The sequence below is a fragment of the Aedes aegypti genome, chromosome 3 (assembly GCF_002204515.2).
Source record: "Aedes aegypti strain LVP_AGWG chromosome 3, AaegL5.0 Primary Assembly, whole genome shotgun sequence".
Taxonomy (NCBI): Eukaryota; Metazoa; Arthropoda; class Insecta; order Diptera; family Culicidae; genus Aedes; species Aedes aegypti.
Genome location: NC_035109.1, coordinates 408,015,226 through 408,039,665, shown reverse-complemented (window position 1 = coordinate 408,039,665; position 24,440 = coordinate 408,015,226). Strand labels below are relative to the sequence as shown.

At 40.1% G+C, this 24,440-nt stretch overlaps 1 protein-coding gene across 1 annotated transcript; it reads left to right on the top strand.

Annotated features, from left to right (window-relative positions):
• Positions 1-609: 609 nt before the first annotated feature.
• LOC5569138 (transmembrane protein 145) lies at positions 610-24,140 on the top strand. The gene is made up of 7 exons (XM_001652694.2): positions 610-973; positions 1,066-1,221; positions 1,283-1,785; positions 1,847-1,971; positions 22,126-22,514; positions 22,803-23,251; positions 23,312-24,140. The coding sequence occupies exons 1-7, from the start codon at positions 887-889 to the stop codon at positions 24,018-24,020; spliced, it is 2,418 nt and encodes an 805-aa protein (XP_001652744.1). The 5' UTR covers positions 610-886; the 3' UTR covers positions 24,021-24,140.
• Positions 24,141-24,440: the final 300 nt, after the last annotated feature.

The following is a 24,440-nucleotide window of genomic DNA, read 5'->3' as shown; positions in this document are numbered from 1 at the left end:
TTCATAAGTATATCTTCGTTACTCGATGTGTCCTTTAGTCGATTTCACGTGTAATGTTGAATAATTTCTATTATTTGATATCTGTTCGGAAATCCACCTTACTTTGTGAATCCGTTGAATTATTATTTTGTGTAGAGAAGTCAACACCAACTGGTGAATTGTTATAAAGGTTAAAAAAACATTAAGGTGATTATAAAACAAAGCCAAACTATGAATTTTCAAGTGCACAAGACGAGAGAATCTGACAACAGTTCGCGTTGAAAACTAATCAAATTGCTTACTTGCTGGTGGTGACCAATTGGATAGATTTTTTACGCGAAACGCTGTTTGGTTCTCAATTCTTGTGCTCTTGAAAATTTGAGGTGTGGCTTCGTTCTATAATCACCCTCATATATATTTTTTAGTCTTCATAGAAAAAAATCCGACGCTTATTACTGTTCATAAACAAGTTCCTCATATAAGCATTTCAAAGCAATCAAGTAGATGTGCGACAAAGCAGAGCAATTCCGATATTTAAGATATCGTAAAAGCTCTGGCCGAAATTGGTTTAGAAGCTTCAAGTAAGAAATGCAAGTTAATTGCAATGTAATGTAATACATTTCAACCAAGTTCTCCAACATAATTCCAACCTGTGTTTTAACGTATCCCAACCAACACGTGCAACCTTCTCTTCATGGTCAGTCAGTCAGCGTTTCCACTATACGCAGTCCACCAACAATAAATAATGCACTAACGTGTCCCTAACAACGGTTTCGCCGAAACAGGCAAACAAATCACACCTCGGTCAGTGTTTTGTTGGTGCGAAGTTGGAAAAAGTTTTCCGAACCGTCCGTAAACTATCTCTAAATTGTAGAGCATTTTTTAGCGATAATTGCTTCTCAAGATCATGTTTATTGCAATCTGGATAAGCCTGCTGTGGTTGATTGGTGTTAGTGATGCTAAATACGTGGAAGGACACCTGAAAACAACTTCGGTAAGCAATCTAGTTTTCTTTGCTATGGAGGAATATGTTTCCTGCTTGGTAACGATGGTAAGAGCAATGGCCTACTTCATTGTTTTCCTTAGGATTGGGCATTCTTGGCAAGGTTCTGCTTTCTATCGAATCATGGTCGGTATCAGTACGAGATTGAGTACGAAAAACGGTATGGGGAGTTGAAACTCCTGCTCTACTACGACGATAAAACGCAATGGCCTGCGGTGTATAAATCGGATAGACCATTGGTAGGAATCTTGTTCTAATCTTAAAATGTCAAACATATATAAGTATATATTTCCTTTGCAGACATGTTCTGAGAAACTCTCAGTGCTGAGCGTAATTGATAATCAGATTGTGACGTTGACGCCACGAAACCATTTGTACTCTGGTTGTTCCCTTCTAACGCAAAACTCAAAAGACAACAAGGAAGTTTTGAAAAAGAGCTCACCAGATCCTTCTGTGGGTCGTACCCCGTCGAACGAGGAAGACACGTTTACCTACGATCAGTTTTTGAAACCTAGCACACCGGAAGTGAGTGTGGATCCCAGCGAAGAATTCGAATGGAATTCAACGGAGATCGATTTGTCGACCATTGAGAACAGTACTTTTGTGCCGATGGCCGAGGCGCATAGCGTGGAGTACAACGGTTTGGAGAACAGTACCGATTACCGCGTGTACGTGGAACAACTGTTTGATAATACGGCAGAGGGTCTCGACAATGTGACCCGAATCAGAAGAGCTGCCAAGTTTGATACAAAGCTTATAGTGAGCTGCAGCAATCATGGTACATTCACCAGTTCACGGCAGAGGTATGATTGAAGTTTGACTTTATGAAATGTGACAATGAGAGTAAATATTGGAATGTTTTAGGTGGTGGTACATTGCCATTTCCAACTGTGGGAGCAACCGAGGATTGGACGTTTTCTACAGATTCAAGATGACCAATGGTGTTCCCGGAGATTTTTGGCACGAGCATTTTTCAGCCGATGAAATGTGTAAGTAGTGTTGAGGTCGTTGATCCAAAAATTACAACAAGCATAAAGTGACATTTTGGTCCATTTCGAGTAGACTGTTCTCAAAAAGTTTACTGTTTACAAGCTTTCTAACGGTATTTTAGGTGATTCATCAAATATTTCAAACTGATACATCTCAAGTTTGAGTTAAGTTAGAAGACAAGTGGCTTTGGCAATGTTATTCATTCGTTCGACGGCTAAAAATTGCTTGTGTACTTGGTTCCATATTTTGCCAATAGGAGGAGCTAGTGAGCATCAAAATTTAAAACTTATATACGGTCGCCTCAGGGGCCTTCCTTAGCCGTGTGGTTAGAGTCCGCGGCTACAAAGCAAAGCCATGCTGAAGGTGTCTGGGTTCGAATCCCGGTCGGTCCAGGATCTTTACGTAAAGGAAATTTTCTTGACTTCCCTGGGGCATAATGTGTAATCGTACCTGCCATACGATATACGAATGCGAGAATGGCAAATTTGGCAAAGAAAGCTCTCTGTTAATAACTGTGGAAGTGCTTATAAGAACACTAAGTTGAGAAGCAGGCTCTGTCCCCATGAGGACGTTAATGCCAAACAGAAGAAGAAGATACGGTCGCCTCTCCATATCGCGATATCGAAGGGACCATCGAGATAGGGAGAGATCGAAACAAAGAACATTTATTTAATGAACACTAGATTGAAAATCACTCCGTTACTAGGAAACAAACTTCGTTTCGAGTTTCCAAATTGTTATGAATCATTTAAATCTGGTCTAGCAACCTTGATAATGTTCGTATCGACATATGCAGAGGAAATTTGGAACGAAAAATCAACAGGAACACATCGAGATTTGGAGATATCGAGATAAGGAGGATATCGAGATATGGAGAGCGAAATCGTATGCAGAATGAAGAGACCGAAGCAATTATCGACATAGGGAGAGATATCGAGATGTAGAACATCGAGATGTGGAGAGTCGACTGTTTCTCAGTAAAGTTCCTGGTTAAGCCATGAGCACCATGAGTGTCACCAGATGGCACTAATGAGAATCACTATTTAAAATACAAATGCCCCAAGATTATTAACTAAATATTGATGACCGGTGCTTTCGGAAAAGTTGTACTTTCGTTCACCACTATCGAAATATATGTAGTTCATATGTGGTTTATCCATAATCTGGCATTATGGAAATATGGTTATTTATTTATTTAGTTGATGTTACATCAATTAATTTGATAAACCCTCGTTAACGATGTTACGCCAATTTACTCGGTCCATGGCTGTGGCTCTCCAACTTCGATTTTGGCCCACGTTCTCCAAATCTTGTTCACCCGATCAAGCCACCTCGCTCGCTGTGCTCCCCGCCAACCGGATTTGACGCGAACATCATTTTTTCAGGATTGTTGTCCGGTAGTCTTGCAACATGCCCTGCCCAGCGCACCCTTCCGGCTTTCGCTACCTTCTGGATACTGGGTTCGCCGTAGAGCCTAGCGAGCTCGTGGTCCATTCTCCGCCGCCGCACACCGTTCTCCTGCACTCCGCCAAAGATCGTCCTAAGCACCCTTCGTTTGAACACCTCAAGTGCTTGCAGGTCCTCTTCCAGCATGGTCCATGCTTCATGTCCATAGAGGACCACCAGTCTTATAAGCGTTTTTTACATGGTACATTTGGTGCGGGGATGAATCTTTCTCGCCTGCAGCTTCTCCTGGAGCCCATAGTAGGCGCGACTTCCACTGATGATGCGTCTCCGTATTTAACGACTAACGTTGTTATCAGCCGTTAACAAGGATCCGAGGTAGACGAACTCATCAACTACCTCAAAAGTATCCCCGTCTATCGTAACACTTCTTCCTAGGCGGGCTCTGTCGCACTCGGTTCCGCCTATCAGCATGTACTTTGTTTTTGACGCATTCACCACCATTTTGCTACCTGGCGTTTCAGGCGAGTGTACAGGTCTGCCACCTTTTCAAATGTTCGGCCGACAATATCTATATCATCCGCAAAGCAAACAAATTGGCTGGATCTTGTGAAAATCTTAACTCGGTTATTGAACCCGGCTCTCCGCATGACACCTTCTAGCGCAATGTTGAATAGCAGGCACGAAAGTCCATCATCCTGTCGAAGTCTTCGGCGGGATTCAAACGAACTGGAATGTTCGCCCAAATTCTTCATGCTATTCTGCACGCCAAATCGTTGCTCTTATTAGTCTTGTGAACATCCCGTGAAAGCTGTACTCGTCCATGATTTTACATAGCTCTTCGCGGTCGATGCTATCATAAGCCGCTTTAAAATCGATAAACAGGTGATGCGTTGGGACTTGATATTCTGGAGGATTTGTCGTACATTGATGATTTGGTCCGTTGTCGAGCGGCCGTTGATGAAAGCAGCTTGATAGCTTCCCACAAACTCATTTGCTATTGGTGATAGAAGACGAAAGATAGTCTGGGATAGCATTTTGTAGGCGATATTCAGGATAGTGATCACACGATAGTTTTCACATTCCAGTTTGTCGCCCTTCTTGTAGATGGGGCATATGACCCCTTGCTTCCACTCTTCCGGCAGCTGTTCCGTTTCCCAGATTCTGACAATCAGCCGGCGCAGACAGGCTGCCAACCTCTCCGGGCCTATTTCAATAAGTTCAGCTCCAATACCATCCTTACCAGCGGCCTTGTTATTCTTGAGCTGGTTGATGGCGTCCTTAACTTCCCTAAATGTGGGGGCAGGTTGGTTTCCTTCATCCGCCGTGTCACTTCCTCCGCTGTCGTGACCCTCTGTGCCTGTGTTCTCCGTGCCATTCAGGTGTGCATCGTGGTGCTGCTTCCACCTTTCAATCACCTCACGTCCGTCCGTCAAGATGCTTCTGTCCTTATCCCTACACATTTCGGCTCGCGGCACGAAGCCTTTTCGGGATGCGTTTATTGTGAACGATGCAGCTATTCCATTTCTTCACATTCCTCTTCTTCCAGGCGGCGTTTTTTGTCCCGGAATAGGCACGGTTGGTGTCTTCAGCAAACTTGTGAAGCAGATCAACGCACGGTGTCTTTTTATGTAACTTTATAACAAAAAAAAATCGGCATGTCTCAAATTTGAACGGATGAAAGCCAAGACCTTCCTCTTTCATTCATTGCTAAAATCAAAATAATCCATCGGGGGATGTAGTGCAACTTTTTTTTTATTTTGTTCTTTGTAATTTTAAATGCATCGTAAAGTAATAAATTTAGGTGAGGTGAACTATTGACACGGATTAAGATGAAACTTGTGAATAAGTTTGTGTCACTTATCTTGTAGATTATGCTATAGACCTAAAAAATCACAGGTATGGGTCCCTGTTACCTTCCCTCTTCTTCATCCAATGTTGAAATTTCTATTGCTTTCACAACTAAGTATATCAAACAATTTTTTTTTTTAAATTTTGGTTTGTAACTGAAAAGCAATATTCATCTCTCTGGCTTGGATAAGGGACAAACGGTCGAAAGACTAGAGGTCGAGAATACAAAAAGTCAAAAGGCATAAGGCAAAAGGTCGAAATGGCAAATAATCAGAAATGATTTGAATGGTGGGAATTTTTCCCATCTTTGAAAGAAGATTTTTTACATTTTATCCCTGGTTTATTCCTGTGGCTTTTTTTTTCCTTTTGACATTTCGTCGTTCGACTTTTTGTCATAGATCTCAGAATAATAAATAAGTTCACGTTTGATCCAAAGACAGCCTCAATATTACGTTTGATAAATCCAATATTCCAAACCAATTTTCTGCATGATAGTGCAATTTTGGCACAATCCAGTTTTTTACGTGCGCTAATGGCTGCCGCAATCAGGCTCGCTTTCTGGTAGGGATCAAACTATGTGTCGTTTAGCTTGGGTCCGCTAAATATTAAACTACCCAAGCCAGATGTCAAATTGATCGATCCCTACCAGAAAGCGAGCCTACTTAAGGCAGCCATTAACGCTTTTAAAAAGCTGGATTGTCTCTGTTTGTGGTGAGAACTGACTTACGTCTGAAAAAGTGAAAATGAATTCAAACAACCATCGATATGTTTCACTCATTGAAAATCTACCTGTAAAAGATTGATCGTGTGATAGAGTTTGTGACACTTTGCCTGTATTGTTTTGTAATAGTTTTACCAGGGTTGTACAGAATTCTAATAATATTGTGTAAAACTTACATAGATTGATTCTGCCCTTAATAAATATAAATGAATCCAATCAGCTTTGAAAATGTTACTCAGAAACTTCATGTTTTCACGAGCTAATAACAAAAATTACTGACACACACGAAACTTGAACTAACATCTCAGGCGAATAAGAAAGAATAAGAATGGTTCCTTATTTGGCCATTTGTAAATTCTACAAAACTTTCACATTTTGAATATTTTTGAATGTTTTAACATCCAGATATATTTGGTATCAAACCGCATAAATTTTCAAAATGATCGAAAAATTCAACAACAGCAACACGAACGTCTTTTAAAGGAAAATTGTGCTTATAAGAAGGGAAATTAAAACCAGTTTGGTCCAAAACCACAATGAAAATAGAAATGTATTTTTTGCAATTTTTCATCGTAATAGGCTGCTTTTCGTCACACTAATCTGTCATGGAACGGCCTACTTTTCTGCACTGAGTTATGCAGTGTGGTAATAGTCATTACGCAACTAAAACCAGTTGCGTAATGAATATTACGACACAGTCGGAACGTGACCAGTTTTTATTTTTACATAATGTGCATGCACTTTAGCGCAACATTGTTTCAATTTTTAATTTTAAAGCAGGGTTGGGAAAAAATCTGAAATTCATTCTACTGTAGCCAAACAAAGTCAATTGCAGTCAGCGAAGCCAGTGAAACTCACGCCTATCGCTGCTGTTGGCAAAGAGTCTTGAAAATTGCAAAGCACCCGTTGCTAAGGGCAACCCAAAATTACTGAAGAAAAATGTTCTATTTCCCGCTGCATTTCCCGCATTAAGAGCCTTCAATGACACTAACGATTTAGAAAACTCATGCACCCAACATAGGCTACTTGATGAGATTCATGTTTTTGAACTACTGCACTGGGAAAGCCACGTGATTTTCGCGAAATTCAAGCCTACTACTATTAACGTTCCCAGCACTGTTTTAAAGTAGTATACAGGGTGATTACTATTTCCTGTCAGTAAAATAAGTAATCATAGAAAAAAGATGGTTGTATGAATTTTAATTACCAGTGAATATCCAGTTTTGGACATCTATACTGTAACAAATTTGTTTTTTAACCTTAATTTCTAGCAACATGCGTTGTTTCAGAAGCATTACGGTTAACATGTACGTTTTTCAGAAACATATATTTTAACCAAAAGAGACATATTTTTTTCGCTAAAATGTTCCATAATCAGTCTTATCCGAGTAGCACACATGTCATAATTGAGTATTATCAACTGATATATGACCAAATCTGGTCATATATAGTTTAAAAATACTCTATTATAACATGTGTGTTGCTTGGGTATGCTATTCCCTAGTAAGTCTGAAAGATTGTGGCAACATACTGTTTCAATTGGGCATTTTTTTCAGCGAAGTTTAGTCAAAAATACATATCTGTAAAAAACGTGCGTGCCAGGTGTGATGTCTTTCAAACAAAACATATGACTAAAAACTAAAGTAAATGAAAAAAGCTTTAATCTTTACTTTGTCAAAACAAAATTTATAGATGTACAATACAGGATGTACACTGGAAATTAAAATTCATACGTACATCTTTTATCTACAATCATCTGCTTTACTGACAGGAATTAGTAATCACCCTGTATACCAAAGTCCGTAATTAAAAAAAAATGCTCTAGACCCCCCGACCAATTATGTTCGTTTTGGCTACAAATGAAAGAAGACAATCATGGCTTTCTTGTGTCAAAATTTCAGACATGCCGATTTTTTGTTTTGAAATTGCTCTACGAAGCACACCGTGCAACGGCGATCTGGCAGTAATGATTCTGATTGGAAACTCATCCGCTAGGTGGTGCTAGTGACAAATTTGCATCAACTTTCTATATCTCGAGATCTTGATAAGCACGAAGGTAGGTGTCTTTGGAAAAGTTGTTCAACAGATCAAGGGCGATCTGGTAGTGAAACATCCGTTTGATAATTCATCTGCTAGTAACAAATTTACTTCAATCTTTTGTATTTTGAGATCTTGACGAGCTAAAAGACTGGAAATAAAAGATCTGAATGGGAATTTATCCACTAGGTGATGTTAGCGACAATCTTTCTTCAATTTTATATATCTATCGAGATCCTGATAAGCTAGAAAGTTTATATCTCCGACAAAGTTTTTCGACAGGTCTTATCTGGCGGTGTAAAATCTGGTTGAGAATTCATCTGCTTGAAGGTTGTTGTCTACTGAAAATATGGCTAGACTGCTAAGGTGTACCTGGTGCTGATCAAATTGATTCAAAATATGTCCAAAAGATTGCGTTGGTATGCTTTTTGCTCTTTCATGATCCTGATTCTTTTTTCATATTGATTACTTGGATTGGGCAAAATCCAAGTAAATTAATTGTTCCATTTTTGATCTCTTATAGTCACTTGAGAGACTTTTCAAGACGACCTTAAACAAATGTTCAGTTTTGTTGTCATAAGTAAAAAATTGTGCTTCTTCTTTCCAAGATATTTGAGAAGTTCATGATTTTTAAGAGTTTCCGGTAAAACGAGATAGTCTCCTTTCTTTGCAATCTGGAAGGAAATCTTGATTCCCGTAACAGAGTTCAAGATCTCCTGCCTAAATCCTTTAAATTCGGAACAACTGACCAGGGTAGGCGGCACTCTTTGTTACCTCCCTGGGCCTGAAACTGCTTCGATTTGATGTTCGGAAAATTTGTCTAAAGCATCTAACTGATTGCTCATTTCCTCCGTTGAAAGAAAGGGCGCATTCCGGAGAAACCATTCTTCCATATTGCCACATTTATTGACAGGTTTAAAATCCACTCTTTTGAAAAGAATTTGTGAAGTCAGAGATTCACTTTTCCTTTTGTTCGTGGTTGCACCATGTTTAGTGAATAAACTAAAGAAGATGTGACCTTGTGAGCAAGGATAGAAATCCAGTGATCATGATAAAACAAATGATGTATCGTGGTTGTTCTTTATCATGCGATCATAGCAACAACGATAAACCCTTAGTCGTCAAGCCATCACAACAAACTCCGCTCCGCGAAAAATGAATCGCTCGGCTTGTGAGCCAACGCGAATTAAAGTCATAATTTTGGAGGATTCTTCTTACTGCATTCCTCGATTTGTCTATAGCTTGTCGTTTTTAATCGGAAAGCCAATTGTGCATAGTATGTGAGAAAGTTTATCTGTGAATTTTAAATTGATTCGCATTAATCGCAACATGTTACAATATCCGACAAACCCTTTGTCCTACGACAAACAGTTCATCGGATGCTCCATATATCTATGATAAGCGCGCGTGGTGAGGTATTGAAATCATGTTGCTGCAAGAGCGACGGCCGTCTTGGAACCATTCAAATACCGTGTTGTTTGTCGTTAGAGCTGATTTTTTCCATGCTTGCGTGTGAGTGTTTTTTTTTCAGAACGATGCACAATGGTCGGGCTCCATATAAAGAAGCGGCCAAACCCAGTGCTGGGAATGGTAATAGTAGTAGGCTTGAATTTCGCGAAAATCACGTGGTTCTTCTCAGTACAGTAGTTCAAAAACGTGAATCTCATCAAGTAGCCTATTTTGGGTGCATGAGTTTTCTAAATCGTTAGTGTCATTGAAGGCTCTAAATGCGGGAAATGCAGCGGAAAATAGAACATTTTTCTACAGTAATTTTGGGTAGCCCTTAGCAACGGGTGTTTTACAAATTTGAAGGCTTTTCGCCTACAGCAGCGATGGGTGTGAGTTTCACTGGCTTCGCTGACTGTGATTGGCTTAGCTTGGCTACTGTAGAGTGAATTTCAGAATGTTTCTCAACCCTGCCCAAAACTACCAAACCATTTTTTTGAAAACTACCGAAAAGCTAAACATTACATATAATTTGCAATTGGATTAGATGGACAAATTGATGTGAAAATTTGCGAAAAAGTTACACGTCTTCTCAGTGAGAATCGAACTCACGACTCCCCGATCTCTAGTTGGGGCGCGTTACCACTACGCCATGAGAGGACTCATGAACGCAGAAGTTAACCTGAATTAGATTTCAGCTCAATAATCACGTGGTCCTTTTTCGCAAAGTGCACCTCTTTCGGAAGAATTAGATGCCCATCCAAACACAACGCTTTCTATATATATCCAATGCCTACCCCGAGAGCGCATTGTTTTTTAGGTAACGCGCCCCAACTAGAGATCGGGGAGTCGTGAGTTCGATTCTCACTGAGAAGACGTGTAACTTTTTCGCAAATCTTCACATCAATTTGTCCATCTAATCCAACTGCAAATTATATGTAATGTTTAGCTTTTCGGTAGTTGTTAAACTTCCACTCGGCTGGTTAGCCGTAAACCACGATTCATAATTAAAAACAAGCATTTTTTTGAGATTTTATGGTTTTTATCATTTTAAAGTATACCTCATGTATTATATTATTATGATTCTGAACTAAAATTTAAATTTCTTTGTCTTTTATGACGTCAAACTGACTGAAGTCAAAAAATTGAAAAATGTAACAATAAAATAAATTACAAAATTCATATTTAACCCACCGTCGGTCGCCCTAGTGTACTGAGTACACGCACTTTGCGAAAAGTCGAAAAACACGTTGAAAATCCCTTCAAATTGATCCGGGTGTTGGTCCTATTCCAAGATCTACTCTTCTTCTTGCTTGTAGAGAGGAAATTTTTCGAAAAAAACAACGAAAAGTATTCAAAAACATCGTGCTTTTAACCTAAGTTTTTAGGCGTGTACTCAGTACACCAGTGCGACCGCTCGTGTAACTTTTTTTTTACCAGGCCCGTCACACGAGCGGTCGCATCGTGTACTGAGTACACGCGGAGCAATTTTGATTGTACATCCAAAGCTAGGCAAGATAGAATATGGATGTCTTCGACAAATTTCTTCAGTCCAACGGTACCAATTGGTCAGTGGACAGAAAACACTTTGGAAACATCCTCATCTTCCTGTGGCCATCGGATTGTGCCCCGGGCAACCGATGTAGTGGACATTTCGCAATGCAACATCTCGTACACAAATATTTCAAGATCTAGATTTTTTAGCAAGATGGTGTCTTCGGCAAAGTTGTTCAGTAGGTCAAGGGCTAACATTTGATAGGCTGCTTGTTTCGAAATTCTGCCATTTAATTTTTCAAACACCGATATCTCAAGATCCTGATTACCTAGAAAGATGATGTCTTCGACAAAGTTGTTTAGTAGGTCAAGGACTAACATATGATAAGCTACCTAACAAGAAAAACTGCCACAAGATGGCGCTAGTGAGCATGATTGAAATATTAATCACGAATATCTCAGGATCCCGATATTTTAGAAAGATGGTGTTTTCAGCAAAGTTGTTCAGTAGTTCAAGGGCTACCATGTGATGATCTTCTTGATTCGGAATTCTTTCAATAGATGGCGCTAGTGAGCATGATATTTTGCGAACACAGATATCTCAGGATCCTGGTTACCTATAAAGTTGACGTCTTCGGCAAAAGTGTTGAATAGGTCAAGGTCTAGCATGTAATATGCCACCCAACTTAAAATTCTACCAACAGATGACGTATTTTGATCGCGAATATCTCAGAATAACGATATTTTAGCAAAATGGTGTTTTCGGCAAAGATGTTTAGTAGATTAAGGACTAAACATGTGATGTTCCGTTTGATTCGGATTTCTTCCACAAAACGACGCTGAAGATGCAATTTTTCGAACGCAGATATATTTGGATCCTGATCGCTTAGAAAAATGATCCTGAGATATTTTCATTACTAATAAATATTACCCCTTCGGCAAGGTTGTTCAAAGATGAAGGCTCAAATGCAAGGAACCTCAAGTTTTAAAATTCTTTCAACTGGTGGCGCTATTCAGCATGCATATTTTGATTGCTAATATCTGAGGATCCCGATTACATCCAAATATAAACTTCTCGGCTCAAAAGTTCAGTAAGTCAAGTACAAACTTGTGATGGGCCACACTTGTTTGGGAATTCTTCCACTAAATGGTACCACTGAGTATGCTAAATTTTCAACCCAAATATCTAGGATCGTGATTGCTTCAACTAAGTTGTTTATTCTGTCCAAGACTGATGCATGTTTACCATGTAATAAACCGTGTGATTCGAAAACGGTGCTCTTCAGCATGAAAATCCCATCAGAATATACTTCAAAATTTCATGGACAGTCAAATTTCCAGTCGATACTCAAAAGATCATCGACTCATGGAACAGATATTCTTTAGAAAGCTGATAAAAGAGAGCATTATAGTAATTATGATTTTTTTGTTTTAAGTATGGTTTCATGAGTCGATATCGAACTATGGAACATCGACTAATACAGGTTTGACTATATTTAAAAATATGACGATCAAAATCATTGTAGCCTGCAGTTGGTCGCAAATATACGAATCGGTCGTTAAAAAAATGATCGATGGACACCTATGAGAGTGTGACGCCATTTTGTCTGTGCTGAAATCAAAGAACTGTCAATGGTGGTTACAATTGAGCAATAAGCCTTTTCACGAGACGTCTCAAATCAGCTGATTCAGAAGGTCTTTGACAGTTCTTCTATACAAATGCCGAACGTGTCGGAGGTTCTAGAAGGTAAATAATAATACAAAATAACGATCAAATAATTATGAAGGCGTAATCGGTTTTCTAGAAAAGAGCTCATGAGCCTATGCATGCTATAAAACATTGGACTTTTTCTGTGTGCACTGTTTTCGAGTTGCCCGTGAGGGAGAGCGAGACAGCTCCAACACACGGCGCACAGTACAAGTTAAAAGAACAAAACAATTTATGACACATACAGAGGCTCATGGGTGGCAGAAAGCTGTTACACAAAAACAAAGATGGATGTGTTAGTGCAAAGTGATATGAGAAACTCGGTCTCTCATGGCGACTCACGGGATGGCACGCACACTACAACATTGTTCGAATCACCTCGAATGTGATAGATATTGCCTGTGTTGTTAACAAATCAATTCAAAGTGCTCTTTGTGCTAGTATAACCATATTATGATTATACTAGCACAACGAGCACTTTAAATTTATTTGTAAACAACCAGTAAGTGAAATTATCGGTCACGGCCTATCTCTCAAGCTGATTTTCCGGAGGAAAAAGACGTGCCATAATATCAAACCCGACCAGTACTGCGAGAGTGTGCTCTCACGAGATGTGCAGCAACGAATTTAGATTATCACCAGCAACGAGAAGTTTGCGTCCTACTTTTCTACTAAATATAAAAATAATATTGTTCAATTTGAAGTAGAATGAACCCTATATGTTTAATTTTATTTTGTGCTTATCTATTAATTTACTGGTAGCGAAATGTGTTAACATTTGACAAAACGTGTATTGCTGAGCCCAAATGATCAGTATCATAAGATGTTCAGAAAATTAAATGCTCACTGGCGCAGGGTTACTCAAAATATAATTGCCAATAACATGTGAGCACTTTTTTTACCAAATAAATTTGATGAAGGCGTCAAGTTTTAAAAAAATCGGGAACTTGAGATTCTGTATTTGAAAAAAAAAAAAATAAACTAGGAGCTCTTTCTCTAGCCTGATGGAATTATTTGAAATCTAACGGCCCATTGCATTTTGAATTGAATGTGGAAGAATTTTGAGTAGGTATATTTTACACTTAACACGTTGGTCCATGATATACAGAACAACTTCATCGAAGACACCATCTTTGTAATCTAATTTTATTTCCCTAACCAGGATCCTGAAATAATTCAATTCGAAAATTTCGTTTTGTGGAAGAATTCTGAATCAAACTGCATATCACATGTTTAGTCCTTGACCTACTAAACATCTTTGCTGAAAACACCATCTTGCTAAAATATCATTATCTTAAGTTATTCGAGATCAAAAAAAGCATGATCACTAGTGCCATATGGTGGTAGAATTTCAAGTTGGGTGGCATATTACATACTAGACCTTGACCTATTCAACACTTTTGTCGAAGACGTCAACTTTATAGATAACCAGGATCCTGAGATATCTGTGTTCGCAAAATATCATGCTTACTAGCGCCATCTATTGAAAGAATTCCGAATCAAGAAGATCATCACATGGTAGCCCTTGAACTACTGAACAACTTTGCTGAAAACACCATCTTTCTAAAATATCGGGATCCTGAGATATTCGTGATTAATATTTCAATCATGCTCACTAGCGCCATCTTGTGGCAGTTTTTCTTGTTAGGTAGCTTATCATATGTTAGTCCTTGACCTACTAAACAACTTTGTCGAAGACATCATCTTTCTAGGTAATCAGGATTTGGAGATATCGGTGTTTGAAAAATTAAATGCTCACTAGCACCATCTGGTGGCAGAATTTCGAAACAAGCAGCCTATCAAATGTTAGCCCTTGACCTACTGAATAACTTTGCCGGAGACACCATCTTGCTAAAAAATCTAGATCCTGAGATATTTGTGTACGAGATGTTGCATTGCGAAATGTCCACTACATCGGTTCCCCCGGGGCACAATCCGATGGCCACAGGAAGATGAGGATGTTTCCAAAGTGTTTTCTGTCCACTGACCAATTGGTACCGTTGGACTGAAGAAATTTGTCGAAGACATCCATATTCTATCTTGCCTAGCTTTGGATGTACAATCAAAATTGCTCCGCGTGTACTCAGTACACGATGCGACCGCTGGTGTAATTTTTTTTGAGCGACTGACGGAAGGTTAAGGAATGCAATATTTTCCCAAAGTTACACACTATCTGAAAGCTTATGGTTGAACATTTTTATCGAGCTTGAGGATGGAAGCATGGGGATAAAAAAATATCAGCTCCTTACATTGGACGAACATGGGTAGTAGGCATAGCAACCGTGCAATTTTCGCTTCATTGTGTGATTGAAAAACTTGCAAAGTGTCAGCAGTTGTACGCGTTTAAGAATTACGAAGAGTATAAGGCGAAAGTTTATTTAATTTGCTTAAGGTGTTATTAAATTTTGCTAACAATTCTTTGTTTGCTAGTAGGGAATGGATTCCATATTGATGTGGAAATCGACCAATCATGTTTCCAGGAAGACTTAGAGTCTATGAATGGAGAGTTGCGCAAAGAGAACTGGCAACAGGTTCCCCAATCACAAATCATTTAATTACTCTGGCCACCTATTTTACTGTGTGCGCTTTCCAGTCACTTCACTCAAATGCACTCTTAATTCAAATGTTCGAATTTTTTTTTTACAAAGTCGCAAAGAATGAAACTGAAATTGATCACTGGTTTTGTAATTATAAAGTAATAACAATGAAAACAGCATGAACTCAAAATTTTGATCTTTTTCGGTTCCCGCGCGACGAGCAACTGGAACAGTGAATTTCTCTTAGCCGTTTGCTCTCTGGGAATTGACCGAAAACAGTCGCATTTGTAGCGTGAATCTGGGTTGAATAACTAATATAGGCAAATATAATGCGCCACCATCATAGAGGTCACTGGGGAAGAAGGAGAATAATGTCACTAAAAATGTTTGTTTTCGTCAACCCAAATGTTTGTTTAATTTCAACCCAAAAATTAGGTCATAATCAATAAATTATTGAACTATTTTCCATTGGCATAATCATTTCGACCCTTTATTCCTGCGATGCGCGTGATTTCACAACAAATTTAATCACTAACAAAGAATCCGGAAGTTTATAACATATGTTGCCAAACACTAATTTTCCATTTTTTTTCCCACTAAACGTATATGAACACCGACCCGATCTGTACATTTTCGAAGGAATTTTTTTTTTCCCTCATCTGTAGAGCCTTTTAACCACTGCTTCCATTATTTAGGAATATTGTGGTATGACCCATATTTTATTTGGTGCTCATCAAATATCCTTTCACAATTGAGATGTGATAGACATTGGTTGATGTGTCACACTGTCCCAACTGGGCACAACTCGTTTTATAAAGTCTATTACCCTATTAGGACTACCTTGCCAAATTTCCAAGGGCTCTAATAACCCTTTTCCAAATGTTAACGTTCTTTGATTAAGCAATGCTCCGCAGTTGCAGAGTAAATGCTCAGCAGTTTCGTCTTCAGCTTGACAAAAACGACACTCAGAGGATTGTATTTTTCCTATATTTTTAAGATGATACCTACTTGGGCAGTGACCGGTCATCAGGCCAGTTATTACCCTAAGATTTCCTTTATTAAGATTCAGTATAGCCCGGGCTTTAGCTAGACTGGGTTTTATGAATCTTTTCGCTTGCTTGGATGCATCCGTGGCGTTCCAATTGGATTCTACCATGGACATTTCCCAATTTTTCAGTTTCATCCTGAGAGTGCACTCAGAAATACCACAGAACGGTTCAGGGCCGACAAAGCTCGAAGCTGCACCCTGTCTTGCTAGATTGTCGGCGATTTCATTCCCCTCAATTCCACAATGGCCGGGCACCCAGTACAATGTAACTTCGTTCCTACTGGCCAATTGCTTCAAAGAAAGAATGCATTCCCACACTAACTTTGATCTACATGTGAATGCCTTTAGAGCATTCAAAGCTGCTTGACTGTCCGAGAAAATACAGATCTTTGCAAACCTATAGTTTCTTTTGAGACAAACATTTGTACAGTCAATGATGGCTTGTATTTCAGCTTGGAACACAGTGGGACTGCGCCCCATAGCGATTACCTTGCTGATACCAGGGCCGAAAACTCCAGCTCCGGTATTGTCGCCCATCTTTGACCCGTCGGTATAAAACACAATAGAACCTGCACGTAAACTTGGCCCACCAGAATCCCAAGTATAGCGGCTTGGTTTAACCACTTTAAAGGGAACATCATAGTTGGTCTTCGTTGTCATCCAATCTTCTATTGTTTTGTTATCTGAATTCAAATTGAATTCCTTGATGATTTTCATGTGACCAATCAAATCACCATCTAGTATTTTATTATAACGAATAAACTGCAAGGCATTTTTTGCAGCTTGCAGTTTAATGAATTGATGCAAAGGCAGTATATTAAGAAGGGCATCCAAGGCAACCGATGGTGTACTTTTCATTGCCCCTGTCATTGATATACAAGCAAGTCTCTGCAACTTAGCCAGCTTCTTCTGAGCGGTTACCTCATTTGTCTTGGGCCACCATACCAGTGAAGCATAACTAATTTTTGGTCGGACTATTGCTGAATAAATCCAGTTTACCATATTAGGTCGCAGTCCCCAAGTTTTTCCTAGGGCTTTATTGCAGACCCATAGGGCATTAGTACCCTTACTTATGACCTTGCTCAGATGAGAGTTCCAGTTCAATTTCTTATCCAAAGTAACACCAAGGTGTTTAACTTCTTCCGAAAATTGAATTTGAACTCCATTCAAAGAAGGCTGTATAAGCTTTACCTTTTTCCTTCTGGTAAAAGGCACGATAGTAGTTTTTGAAGGGTTTACGTTTAACCCCTCTTTCCTACACCATTTGAGAGTAATGTTTAACGCAGTTTGCAACCGATCGGAAATCGTGTTATCAAACTTTCCACGAACCAAGATGGCCACATCGTCGGCATATCCAATTACCTCAAAACCTTGATCTATTAAATTTCTAAGGAGTTCGTCTACTACAAGAGACCACAGTAAGGGCGATAACACTCCTCCTTGAGGACATCCCTTCGTAGATCTTATAGATATTTGCGCACCTCCTAGATCAGCAGAAATTGTGCGACCCTTGAGCATGGTCATAACCCATTCGATAACACTTTTATCCAAGCCCCTTGCTTCCATGGCTGAACTCATAGAGCTATAGGATGCATTATCGAATGCTCCTTCAATATCGAGAAAAGCAACCACGGCTATTTCTTTGGCTTCAAGAGATTTCTCGATTTTATTTACCAGCGACTGCAGCGCCGTAATGGTAGATTTACCTGATTGATACGCAAATTGGTATTTACAAAGAGGCATTTCTATTAAACTTGTTGACTTGATGAAGTCATCAATTATTTTTTCCATTGTCTTTAAAAGAACAGAGGAAAGGCTTATAGGTCTAAAGGCTTTGGGAGTTGTTTTATCCTTTCTTCCAGCTTTTGGAATGAAGACAACTCGGACCTTTTGCCACGCTTTTGGAATATATGAAAGCGCAACACTTGCTTTGAATATTTCGGTTAAGAGCGGACAAAGCGTCTCTTTTCCTTGTTGCAGTAAGGCTGGGAAAATATCATCTTTCCCGGCAGATTTGAAAGGCTGAAAAGAACTCAATGCCCATTCGACCCTCGAAGGCGTGAAGATTTCACAAGCTTTCTGATAGGCATTTATCGACCATACATGTCTTGCCTCATCTGAGACCTGTTCTTCATCCGAATATGGGTTCGATTCAGGAAAATGAGTTCTCATCATTACTTCTAGTGTTTCAGAAGAGTCAACAGTATAACTGCCGTCTTCTTTTTTAAGGCAACCTAGACCATTTGAATGGTCTTTTGAAAGGACTTTGTGCAGCCTTGCAGCTGCAGGAGCGTTGTTGATGGTTTCACATACCCGTCTCCAGTCCTTACGTTTGGCGTGCCTTAGTTCTCTGTTGTATTCTGTTAGGGCTTTTTTGTATTCAACCCAATCTAAAGTGATCTTTGCTCTATTGAACAACCGCCTGGATTTCTTCCTCAATCCTGCCAGCTTGTCATTCCACCAAGGCACATCCCTGTTAGATGACCTTTGTTGAATAGGACAGCTAGCATGATAAGATGAGACCATTTGGTCAATGATCCCATCAGAGGCATTTTCCAGTTGTGAAACAGTCGTGAACTGTTCACCGTTATACGAATTCTTATTCGTTAAATGAAAACGATAGAGATTCCAATTGGTTTTCTTCGGGTTTCTATAGCTTTCTGTTATTTCTGATCCAGCTTCAAAATCGAACCGGATTTGTTTATGATCTGACAATGATTCTTCATCAGAAACATGCCAGTTCACAATCTTCTCCGATAACAAGTCGCTACAGATCGTGAGATCAAGAACCTCTTGTCGGATAGAGTTTACAAAAGTAGGAGAATCACCTCTATTACATATGTCTATGTTGTTAGACGACATGTAGTTTAAAAGATCTTCTCCTCTTTTATTAATATCGGTGCTGCTCCAAATTGTATGATGGGCATTTGCATCGCACCCTATTATAAATTGGGCATTAATTTTCTTACAGTAGTTGACAAAATGAACGACAGAGCATGGAGGCACATCTTCAACATCTCCAGGAAAGTAAGCAGAAGCAATACATACCTCCGTTTTCCCACGGATAGTTGGCACCTCTACTTTGATCGCAACAATGTCTCTACGGATAAATTCTGTAATTGGGACAAATTTTGTGTCCCTATTTACAAGAATAGCCGTCCGTGGTTTGGACTGAGTTTCGTCGTACAAAACTCTACAACTGCTCGAAGGGCAACCAAGTACCCTTCCATTATTTACCCAGGGCTCTTGAATTAGTCCCACTTTGATATTTTCCTTGGTGAACCTTCTGCTGAGCACTGCTGATGCGCCCTTTGCATGATGAAGGTTCACCTGGATAATTTTGATTCGATTCATATTACATTAACATGCTCCCACTCGTATCAAGCCTCTGATTTGAGGCTAAATATGAGTAGCCGATTATTTCGGAGAAGTACAAGGTCAACTGCGCCATTGCTCCGGGTAGCACAGTAAGGGCATAATACTGTGGAGGGTGCCCTGGTACTCCACAGGCACCGTTCACGGTTAGGTTTCTTTTGACCCCCCTAACCATTCATTCCTAGGCACGGTATGCTTTTAGCCGCATGACACCATGAATTAGGGGCCACCTGTATGATGGACTTATACCACCGGAACAGGCAATCCGTAGTGTTATTTCTAGCCTTGTTGCAATCGGCTACCGACACTACACGGCTATCTAGGCTATTCGAATATAGAAGCTGATATTGAGGATCAACTTCCATTGAGGCCAAATAGCCGGTTTCGAAGGAATAAAAGTTTATCTTGTTTTTCAATGCTCTCTGATCGTCTACAAAATAACTTTTCGGGGAAAAAAGAGTAAATTATGTGTTCCTTCCTATGCTGCACACGGTGCGTTCTCTGTATAGTTTATTAAATTTCAGTTGCATTTCAACTATGAAACGGAGTTATATATTTCCACTGATGGAGGGAGATTTCTTACATCACCGTAACATTACAAATAACAAGATGGAGGTTCATTCACAAATTATAGGCCCTAAAGAGCAATTATTTTGTTATATCATCGTATCACACCGTAACTTAAACCGTAGCATATTTTTTATTTCGTCGCGGTAACAATACTTTTCTCGCCCCAAAACGTGTTTGTTTATTTTGCTCGATAGGTTGACGATTTGACGGTTCAATAGGTAGACTTGGTTTCAGTCTTCGCGCAACTCTCCATTCATAGACTCTAGAGTTCCCGTGACGCGGGTAGACCACCTCTACATGATGCGTTACGGGGTAAGATGGCTCATTCGTACTGAAGAAAAAGAGAGGTAGAGCTCTTTCTGACGACTTACAACATCTATCCTACCATCAGTTTTTTTTTTTTTTTTTTTGTATGCGTCGATCCAGGAAACAGTTCACTTATTACGTGAGACCTTTTCACCGAAAATCACCCTCTTAAGGCACACGTATTACAATTTATCTTCAGCTGATATCCGACCAAATCTGGTAATAACTTATTTGAACAGCATAATAAAATCCACCTTCTACGGTGTTGCGGACGCGGAGAAAAGTGATTGTTTTGACCCTTCGAGTCCTTACCAACTTCTTTTAAATAGACATTCTTGAAATTCTTCCTTCTAGGCACCTTTCTAAAGATAATTACGCTATGGTTTTCCAAAGGTCAAATTCTTTCGAAAAAAATAATTTATCCTTTGGGATATGGGATTTATGGGATCGTTATACGTAGGTAGATCAGTTAATTTCCTTAGTGTTAATTTTCTTAATCGATCTTTTGACGATTGCATTGCATAATCGTCAAAAATATTCGATTCCAGGGCAGCTAAAATGATGTGCATCAATGATATTTTACATCAAATGATCATAGGAGCAATGAAATGCGAGGATTTGAATCGATCATTAGAAAATGAAATTTTCCAAGGCATGCTTTTTGAATCTCTCTTGTGCAATGATGATTTCGGAAGACTGATGTGAACAACCCCTTCTGAAATAATGAAAACGCCATATAACATATTCAGATTACATTCTTCATCGATTAAGGCGATACAACTAGTTTTGGCCAAACTCGTTTTTTTTTTTACCATTGTGCGATGTCCAAGAAGGATTCTCACCGCTAGCTTTCGCTTTCGAGTCCAACGTAAAATCGAAAGCATGGGTTCAAACAAGGATCAAAAAGGAATCAATTGGCAGGAAAAGTAGCTTTGAGAAGTACTGTTTTATTGCTGTAGGTAGTTTTAAAAACTTGCGAGAGCAGAAGGAATTTGTGTATGCATAGCACGATGCGCACGTTTTGCGCGTCTAAATATCACTGTTTTTTGGTTCGGGTAGGGGAAGTCGGTCGTGATTTTCTGGGGAAGAATGTACGAAGCATGAGAGAGCAGAGGATACGCATGTCGCGCAACAGAGAGTGAACCGCTCCATTTCCCCGTTTGCTCGCTTTGCTCTCACGTCCACAAAATGGCTTCCATTATGTGGGACGGGCAACGAATGGAATGTGTGCGTGATCGCCATTTACTAGATGGATGGATACGAATGGGCAAAGCTTGGCGCGCAAACGAACGCGCAATAAATGAACATAAAACTTATCGTTTTATAGTTTATGTCGCTTGTTTCAAAGTAACTTGAACTTTGTTCAGCTTACACTAGTCCAATTTTTAATCAACTATCATATCATACATTGGCAAAAAAATGACTTTTGCTACAAACAAATTACAGTCAATTTCAAAATAAACGATAGACCGGTTGTGTAAAATTGTTGTCTCAGTTAGAATTTATGATTTCGTTTAGCAACGATACATATCATAAATTCTAACTGAGACGACAATTTTAAAAAATCACTGTATATTTTCATAATTTTCTGCAGATATTTATAATCAACGTTATCCTACCAATATGAATTGTAATTTCAATAACTTTGCCTTCCAGACATCCCGCCAATCTTGCTGGTCGAATCGATTGCCTACACTCTCCTCCTGCTGGCAGTATTCCTGTGTGCCATAGAGCTCAAATCCCGCCATCTGTACCACTGCACGTACCGCTTGTTCGCCTTGAGTGTGCTGCTCCACTGGTTCGGAGTTCTGCTGCTGAGCGTAACGTGGGCCAAGTATGCCGTTTCCGGAATTGGGCCCTTCACCAGTTTTGGATCGTTCTTCACCAGCGCCAGTGAAATCACCTTCCTGCTGTTGCTGCTCCTGATGGCCAAAGGGTATACAATCACTCGTGCTAGACTGAAGACCTGCGCCACGGTGAAGATCACCGTGTTCACCAATCTGTACGTGATCGTGTACATTTCACTGTTCATTTATCAATCCGAGGTAAGTGTATGTCTAGTAGGGCGTCTCAGGGAAAATCAATGCTCGAAAACTCAAGGTGCTCAACCCTCGATTGAAAGATATGTTTGTTTGTTCTTTACACCGCTTTTACCGCTGAAATCAGTAATATTTGGCTGCAAATTGCTGAGCTGATATTTTCAACAAATCAAATTACTGAGTTTCAGTAGATTTTTCAGGGTTCTGCAATTCGGTTTAATAAAAATGTCAGCTCGTCAAATTTCTTCAAGTAGTTTTCCGAGTGGAGTCGTTCAAAAGTGAATTTTGTTTCAGGCATTCGATCCAGGAGAGGTCCTAAATCTGTACGAATCTCCAGCAGGATTCGGATTGGCCGGCCTACGGTGCGTGAGCTGGGGCTTCTTTATCTATTCTTGCGCAGCTACGATACGGAAATTTACTGAAAAAGCGCCATTCTACTATCCATTTACATTGCTGGGATCGATATGGATCATGAGTGGGCCGATCTTAACAGTCGTCGGAGTGAACGTTCTAGATCCTTGGGTTCGAGAGAGTGTCATGTTTGGGGCTCTGACGTTGGTAGCATTCTGCGGACACTCAGCATTCCTGTGGCTTACGTGGCCCTCAAGAGCTAACAAGAGTTTTCCCTATCACGTTCGTACGAATCATGTCGGAATATCAGCTGCCGACGATGAAGTGAATTACCCGCGGCATACATATGAACCGGCACCCCCAGAAACGGGTATCATAATTCCGTTGTCAAGGTAAGAACCACCATTGCTTAACATTACTTTCCTCGCATCAATATTTTCACTTTTTCGTAGCAATACGGCAACACTGAATGGAATCTACGATCAGTATCTACGCGAAAGAGACATTTACCACAGCGCATCGACTCCAATCAGCTATGTATCATTTCCGGCGACTGCGAAGTCGCTCAACAACAATCACCATCCTTACCCAAATCCTCAAAACCACCCCGCCCTCCTGAGGTCCAACCCCTCCCAGAACAATCAACGCAACATCTACAGTCCACCTGAGAGTGCGCCGCAAAGCTTGGCCATCAGTAACGGAACTCATGGCAACGACAGCAATAACAATAACCATAACGACGGCGAAGACAACGTTGCCAACAATAACGACAACTATGGCAACGATATCCTGGTCGATTCCGGCCATCCATCATTGGACATTTCGATTTCCACAAGCCCTCCGAAGCACGATGGAAGCGGTTCGACCACCAACAGCAACCATTCCAACGGAAATGCCGAGGAGGAGCAGAGAACATCCTCAGGTATGGGCAGTACGACACCTTCGGCGCCACCAGCAGCAGCTTTGGACGCGACACATATCAACAGTCCCCGCGTGGAACCGAAACCGTTTAACCCGTTCATTGTGGGTGCGGCTGCAGCAGCCATGGCCGAGGAACGGCGACGGAACAAGATCATACTGCCCAGTCTGGAGGGACACCACCCGGAAGGGACGGTTCCGAAGCATCTGTTTGCTGCCAAACGGGAGGAAAGGACCAGTTAAGCTGAGTGGGGCATTGAAAATTTAATACAGTTCGATAAATTTGAATGATTCGGTGTTCTTTGACTCAGGCCATCCAAGGAGCCATGTTGTACATAATCAGTTACTATGATAGTCTCTTAAGGCTAAGTAGCCCGTCATTCGTTTTGGCATCAATGATGACTTTTCAGCTTGCATTTCAAAGTGATAAAACTCAGTCTTTATAGTTTATATTGACTTGAAACAGTATCACTGTACGTGCTAACATGCATACAGTATGCTGATACTTTTTCAGCTCTGTCAGTGCAAAACCAACTGATTTTCTTTGATTCGAAATCGTGAGATGAATTAGCAACAATCATCAACGACGCGTACAAATTTCAATGACAGCCTACTTCGCCTTAAGGGGGCAGGATCCGTCATTGATTTCGGAATTTTGAAAAG